Source organism: Macrosteles quadrilineatus, unplaced genomic scaffold, assembly GCF_028750875.1.
Source record: "Macrosteles quadrilineatus isolate MER2022 unplaced genomic scaffold, UCM_ALF_1.0 Scaffold_2__2_contigs__length_208266976, whole genome shotgun sequence".
In the NCBI taxonomy this organism is placed as follows: Eukaryota; Metazoa; Arthropoda; class Insecta; order Hemiptera; family Cicadellidae; genus Macrosteles; species Macrosteles quadrilineatus.
In genome coordinates, this window is record NW_026542595.1 from 191180215 (window position 1) to 191188383 (window position 8169).

The window sequence follows — 8169 nt, forward strand, 5'->3', positions numbered from 1 at the left end:
CAAACAATATGGACAAACTACTTATCCTACAAAAGAAAGTACTACGGACGATATGCAGGACACACTATCTGGAACATTGTAGACCCCTATTCATCCAGCTCAAAATCCCCACCGTTTTCTCACAATACATCCTAGAAACCATTCTCCTAGCAAAAAAATCCAATCCAACACTCCGGTCACATTATCATAATCACAACACCAGACACAAAAACAATATAAACCTGCCACAACACAGACTAAAAAAATTCAGCAACACCCCAACATACACAGGATCTAAATACATAAATCTTCTGCCAGAAAAAATTAAAAACATTTCAAATCATACCACATTTGTAAAGACACTAAAAAACTACCTTATAAACAAACCATATTACTCAACAAAGGAATACATACAAGAACACACCTATACACACCTACACTGGGCTAGCTGAAAGGCTGCCAAGAAGATGAAGAAGGAGAAATTTTGACGACTCCCCGATCTGAGGATTGTGGTGAAGAAAGAAGAGGTAAAAGGTAAAAGGTAATGGACCACCACAGAGAACATTGAAGTTTCATGGATAAATACCCAGACCACCGCGTCGGCAATAGGAAAAAAAAGAACAAAAGATTCTCAACAAGCTCAGCTCACTAGCGTCTAGATACTCAGAGCAACGAGTCGGCTCACCGGAGCAACAGTCGGAGTGGGGAGTGGTGGGGAAACGATGACGTCATTACTTAATACAAACCTTCACCGTGGATAGCGCTCTTAGCGAAAGCTCTAGCTGTCAAGCTAGGCTGTCTGCTAGCCCTGTCATGTGGCGAGTCCCGAGTTTGGTAAACCAAATGAAAATAGCAAATTGACTTTTAGGATTGGTTGGAATAAACTAAGAATGATTGTTGATGTCATCTCAGGCAAATTTTTGTTTGGGAGTTGGATATTAAATTTTGCCATTAATAAATCAGCACCATTGCAGTTTTTCGGTCAAACCTTGTTTTCAATGCGTACAGTAGTCTTATCTTATAAGGAATCATAATTATAGAAATAATAACATATTATAGCTGTCAAATAACTTAATGGCAGGCTATTTTTAAATAATTACTAGCGTCTTAATTCTCAGATTTATCTTACGATTAACTATTTTTAGTAATTGAAGTTATTAGGTTGAAGAACTCATGATTAACCAACCCTTCACAGATTTGTCCTCTCACAGTACCGGTATGCCCAAGCTGTTGATTCAAAATTAAAAATGTATTTAAAACTATTTAAGATTAGATAATCAAAATAGATTCTATTAAATCTGCAACTGCTCAAATTTTGATGTAAATAAGTCCTAGTTAAATGTTGAAATGAATTCTATGATATCTGTAGGCCAACTGGTTTACCAACCGTAGCCAAGTTTAGTGTTTGTCATATCACCTTTTATAACATACAGCTATCCTATATTGACCATGATGAGCTTATACCTCCTTCAGAAAATAAAGTTTTAATCCATGAATATAATTAAATTATAGAATATTTACAGTCCAATTCTTTTAGACTGATAGAAAAATCAGTAAAGTCGAGATCACGAACAACTTAAATAGGCCTATATCTTTTCGCACACAGCCCTTCACAACCCAAAAGAAGTAGGTTTTAGGGGTAAATAATGAATGTAGTTAATACTTAAACAACATTTTATTTATATGTTTTATATTACATGTATGTACAAGACTTAGCCTCTGCCTATTGTTGAAAGTAAGGTACAATTTGTTTTTAGTTGTAATGTTTTTCTAACTAAATGGTTGTGACCACATATACCTTTATATAAACAACATAATAATTACATTTTTAATAGGTCAATAGGTCTATGTTAATTGCAAATGTTCATTTCCTATGTATTGAACTTAAGACCTGCCCTCTGGTCTAAGATTCATTTCATTCAGACCTGATTCAAACATTTGTAGTGAATTTGCAGCAATGCGAAGCTAAATGTAATGCCGTGAGCGCTTCTAAAAATGGATGCGACCACATATATCTTAATAAAAAACATAACAAAATACAATTCTAACAAGCCAATATCTCTAAAAATGTCCCATGTAATGAGCCTAACATGGTATTGATTCAAACTGTTTGTTATAGACTCACAGCTGTGCAAAGTGATGAAATACCATACCGTGAGCGCTTTTAAAAATGGAAGCGACCCTATAACCCTTTGTAATTACCAAAATGATTACAATAAAAACTGTCTCATTACTTTAAACTAACCCAAAATATGAATATTCCCGTTATAAAGATTAAGCCCCGCCCACTGGACCAACATTCATGTCTGCAATTGTTAATGCGAACACTTCTGAGAAATATGAATGAATTAGTATATTATAAAAATTATTTGTACGGTTCTATAAGTTGATGTGACCACATAAACCTTATTAATTAACGATATCGTTATAATAAAAACTCTCTAATAACTTTCAACCAACCGAAAATGTGCATGTCACAGGTACAAAGCCTAAGCCCCGCCCATTGAACTAAGATTCATGTCTGCAACAGATATGATGCATACACTTCTAATTAAAAAAACATGTTTTTCTAACAAGTAAAACTTATTTGTATGCAGATGACACAACATGTTTTAATATTAATCCCAACCTTAAACAATCTTTAACAAGCCTCTATTTGGTTTGAATCTAATGGCTTCCTCTTAAATGAAGATAAAACTCAAAACAATTGCGGCTCCCTCGGAAACCTTATTTTTTAACATACTAGAATTATTCATGGCTTTTACAAAGGAAGCCAATTATGTTATTGTTTACAATGTTATATGGTATAGATACAACCTGACGCTTTAAAACTAAGCTAAGTTTAGCAAATTCATTTGATAGGGTTATGAATTGCAATTAAGTTGGTTAAAGATTGGATCAGCATGTAGCGTGTCACCTGTCGATAAATGTTGCAAATTGACAAATGCCAAAGCCTACACTTGCTTTATAGGCTAATCTATCAATATAATTCAGCATTGTACATATACTTTAGTACCTTTTGTGTACATAAGATGAGGATTTATTAAGTGTCAAGAGATTAATTTTTGTCTTAAAATGCACCTAACTAACATTTTAGTGTAATGTAAGCTATTGTTTATGGCTAAAGTTCAATATAATCCACCCTAATAAAAATTGCTTTATAATGTGTTCCCTTAAGCTGAGTTATCCTAGGCGCGGAAGCGGGAACGCGGAAAAGATGCTGATAATTTAAAAGAGATATAAGAAAAAAATCTAATGAAGGTTTACTAGTAAATTAAAAATAGTTCTGTTCATAAAATAAAATTATAAATAGCCTATGCCTCAAATTCTAACAAAAGATGTAGGCCTACATATTTGAAAAAGTCTGTGCTACTGGTGGGTTAAATTCCGCTTTCCCACAGGGCGCAGTGGTGGGGGGTTTTGGTCCTCCAGAGAAACGTCCTCTTGTAGTTAACGTATATAAAAAATAACAATCTCTATAGTAACAGTGTCGGTGCAAAATGAAGAATTAATGAAGCAGATTAAATGCTATTTCATCTCTCTTCCTCTTGGATATCTTCTTGTTATTGAACTTTTGAGATTTTCTGTTCACTTTCTTAGTGGAAGTAAATCTCCTTTGTTGGATGATATTGGCATTTGCTGGTGACACAGAGCTGGTGATCTGCAAAGTAAGACAATCAGATTATTACTTTCGTTAGGTCAGTTACGTTACTAATTATTTGCTAAACCCGTTCTTCGTGTAGGGTTGAAAGCATTGAATAGTGAATGGAATTACCATTTAGGCCCAGTTGAAATAGTTGGTTTATTAATTATTAGCTATAACGTATCGATCAGTGAAGCAATATACCATTTTGGAAAATTGAATAAGTCAACATAAATAATCCATTTGCATTATGAGGGTAAATAAATACCTTTTTACGTATTAACCCATGAGGTAAACTTTAATAATCTAAGCAGTAAAGAATCTTCTGAGGTATGAGTATTTACAATTTGAAGGTAGCCTACCTTTTCAGGTAACTTAATATTTCAGAATATTTATCCCAGATTTAAAGTTTAAACAAAATTTGTGCACCTGTTATTTTTACCTAACTGAATCATGGGCATTTCAAATTCTTACCCTTTACATAAATATGCAGTACTAACATGTATCAAAGCTTGTTTAAAAATTTGCAGCCTTTAGAAAATTAAGGACTATTATGAGATACCTTTAGAGTTGATGTGGAAGTTGAAGGTAAATTCATAGCATCAACTGTGGTAGACATTTTCTTCAACTCTTGCAAAATGTAGATCCCTTGATCCATGTTTGTCACTCTTCTTGTGATATTTTCGACTTCATCTGCAATTTTCTTCTTGATGTTTTCAAGAGATAAGTTAGGCTCGACTGGTTGGCTTACTTCTTCCAACAAGTTGCTCTCCTCTTCGACAAAATCAAAATTAATTTCCATGTTACCACAATCATAATTGGTGTTTTCTCTTTCTTTCGGTAATGTGCATGCCACAGCATGGATATGCTTGCACATATTATTTTTGATACAACTGTCAGGACATGAACAAACAAACTCGTGAAAACAAGAATCACAATGGTCACATAACAGCTGACATGTATTACACATTTTTATACGTGTCACTGAATACATTTCAGTCTGTTCTGAAGAACAAACTTGCCATTTGTTGCATCCAACATTCACTATCTTTTCCTTAGGGATCGTCAGACTTCGTTTATGGTTTTTCCTAAGCAATTGCAATTTCCTTACTAGTTTCCCTCTGTTCAGCTTTATTATGAGGTCAAAAACTTTATCTTTCAGCAGATTTAAGATTGCACAGAGAGTTTTATCAAGTCTGCGTATTTTCTTACCCCTTAAATAACAATATTTAAGAACTTTGTTGAAGTTCTCAATTGACATGTTGGTATTGATTCCAACATGCAATCTGTAGCAGTACGCCCAATACTTAAATCTTTCATTAGCAACGTACTCCTTTTCGAAATAATTAGAAAAATCTAAAAGATCGACATCGCTTTTTAAAACTTCCATTGTTTTTGGAAGGATTTTTTCAAAAGTGTTAAGATCTAATTCATAAATCAAGGTTTGTAAAAGTCCTTCTACATATTTTCGCTTTTCCGTATTTTTCACTTTTTGCACGATCTGCTTACGCCAGGCTCTTAACACATGCCATGTACAAAATAGCCTGTGTTTTGCGGGACACATGACTTCTCTCCATGCCGTGTAAAAAGTTTCATCCATGTCCGACATAAAAGCATTTGTGTCAATTTGCCCCACTTCAGATTTTATTTCGTTGAAAAACAATTTCATCACTTCTTTATCGCTTTTGTTTGTAAACATGAACGCTACTGGGAAACCTTCCCTGGTTTCATCCAAAGTTAGAAGGGTAAACAATTGAAAGTCATAATTATTGAGCCCATGAGTGCCATCAATACAAACAGTGTGCTGGCCAAATTTTTTTAGCATTGCATGTTGGGTTTTTGTCATGAATATTAAAAGAAAATCATCTTTTGAGAGATATGGGAAGTCTTCGCTTTCTTCACCCTGAGCTTTATATTTAATTCTTGAAATATAACTTGAGTTGGTCAGTTCTTGGACCCAAGCTGCAATGCTAACAGGATCAAAAGGGTGTTTTATAGAATCTGAATGCAGATTGAAGCTGCTTTCTATGTTTATGATATCTTTTTTGTTTGTTAGATGAATTCTTTGTAGTTCAAAATCTGATATTGATCCTCTGATAGATTTTAAGATTTCTTCATGTGGTTTTTTGTTGGCTAATTGAAGGGCTATTGACCTTCTCTCTTCACGAGATAGTCTGATGTGTCTCAGCTCATTCCTATGTCCAAAATGTGATGAGACATGGTGTACGAGGACTTCATTTTTCTTGATTCTGACAGTCAAATTTGATGGACAGTATCCATTTATTTTGCACGATCCTGACAATTTGATGTGTCGTTTTGTATGACCTCGTGATCTGTGGTAGCCACATCTGTGGCACTGGTAATAGGCTACAGTTTCATTAGAAAAACGTTTCACATATGATGCCGTGGAAGCCTTTTCTAGGTCAATTTTCCAAATATTGAACTCTTCAATAGAGTTAAACTTATGTCTTCTAGTTCGAATCGGGACATTGTGAATTTTTTCAAAATGCTCGTGGATCTCTTTTTTTGATTTCTGTGTGGAAATGTAAGGACATGCAGGGCATTTTCTTTTAATATAAAAAAATGGTATGTCATTACTGTGGAACTTTCTTTTATGATAATTAAGATTTTTCTTGTGAGAAAAGCTGGCTGTACATTCTTGACATTCATACTTCCGTGACGTTGTAGGTTGGATCAACTGGTTTTCGTGTTTTCTTGAAAAGTGGCGCTTTAAATTGATTTGATAAGCAGTTTGAAAAGTGCATGAGGAGCATTTGAATTTCTTTTGTCGTTTGACCTCAGAGAGCAAATGTACACTGTTTATATGATGATCTAAATTTCTTTTCTCAACATAGCTTTTGTCACAGATTGCACAAACAAATCTTTTTTCTTTCAAATCCTGTAAAAGGTCCCCGGCCGAGTTCCTTTTATGTACAGTTTTTAAGTGTCTTTGCCAGTTATATTTGGTCTTAAATTCTTTATCGCAGAACTGACATTTAAAAGTGGATGTTGCTGCGCTCATCTGAAACAAATTTCATAAAATTATTGCATTTATAATTATATAATATGAGGTAAAGGAATATTTTATTGAACATCGGAGTTAGTAAATTATGTCTTTCACGCTATGACTTGAGATGTATATTTTTAGTCAAACTTCATGTTTTTAGCCCCTGGAATGTTATATTAGACAATAGGCCTAGTAGGTTTTTACGTACCTCCGTCAAATAGTCCAATGATAAAGATTGCTTGGATTGCAGTAGCTTACATGTTTTGTTGCAAACAGAGACGTAGCAAGGTATTGTTTGCAGAGGCCCCTGCTGAGGGCGCAGGAAGCATATTGGTGCAAAATTGGCTTTTAAATAATTGTAAGAATTATTAAAAATATTTCTTTTTAATACATAGTGATAATCTAATTGTGGTGGCCAATTACTAGAATTGAAAAAGATCAAATACATTTTCTGGCATTTCAACGTTCATACTTAATCAAGTAGAGTAATTATGGAAGATAGTGAAGCGCTTTTAAATGTTGTACTTCAAACTGCCACACTACTTCAGTGTGAACTGTAAGGCGGGAAATTTTATGGGGGTACGGCCAACATTACATACGGCAGCGCAATGACAAATCATCGACTGTCAATGTACAAGGCCATTTTGGTATGAGCTTTAGTACGAGCTTCCGTTATTAAGTGATTAAAAAAAACTAAAAAGGACGAATGCACAAACATTGCGCTACCGGTATCATCATACTGATTTAGTCACGCCATAACATGAGCCTAATGTTTAATGTTTTCTACACAAGGTTCAATTAATATTTCAGTTTGATAAAGCCACTACTGTATTTGTTAATATATTAGCCTAGAAAATGAATCAACCTATTGATTCATTATTGATATCTCTTCATATTAGGTTTACGGTTATAACCTTAACTGTAATGCAATGCTTCAGGCCTAACCTAACCTAACTAAAAGTCATGTAAGTCTGTTATTTAAATGTTAAATTTCCATTCGTGTAACTACAGAATATGCATATTAAGTGAGTTTTCATTTTACCTACTTAGAAGTGGTCGGTATGAATCTTAAGGTACAGTACTTCTGTATTGTACGAAGGCTACCCTTATACAGCGCTCTGTGGCGGTTATGTTATGTTGGTGTAACTTATAATTTTTGTTAGGCCTACTCATCTGGTATTGTTCGATTACATAACAAAACGAGGAAAGTCCTATAGACATATGATAAGTTAACCCAACCTAACAAAACCGCCACATTGCACTGTGAAATAATTGGCCTCCGTATAATACAAAAGCACCATTCCTAAGTTTACCAATAACTCATAATCTAAAAAATTAATTACAGTAGGGACAGTCGGCTAACAACATTTAATTAGGTTTCCCTTAGTTAGGCAGACATTAAAGTGTCTACTGATTAATTTTTGACATAGGCTAACAATTGTTATAACTAGGCTCCAATGACATTTAAAACGTGACAGTTTCTTAACTGGGCTACACTAATATCGAATGAAACTAATGATTTGATTAGTAAACCTTCATT

General features: G+C 34.2%; 1 protein-coding gene across 1 annotated transcript; it reads right to left on the reverse strand.

The window, feature by feature from the left end:
- Nucleotides 1-1635: 1635 nt before the first annotated feature.
- Nucleotides 1636-4439, reverse strand: LOC128987090 (uncharacterized). The gene is made up of 2 exons (XM_054407789.1): nt 4185-4439; nt 1636-3640 (listed from the first exon to the last, which is right to left on the reverse strand). The coding sequence occupies exons 1-2, from the start codon at nt 4422-4424 to the stop codon at nt 3488-3490; spliced, it is 393 nt and encodes a 130-aa protein (XP_054263764.1). The 5' UTR covers nt 4425-4439; the 3' UTR covers nt 1636-3487.
- Between the last annotated feature and the right edge of the window lie 3730 nt (nt 4440-8169).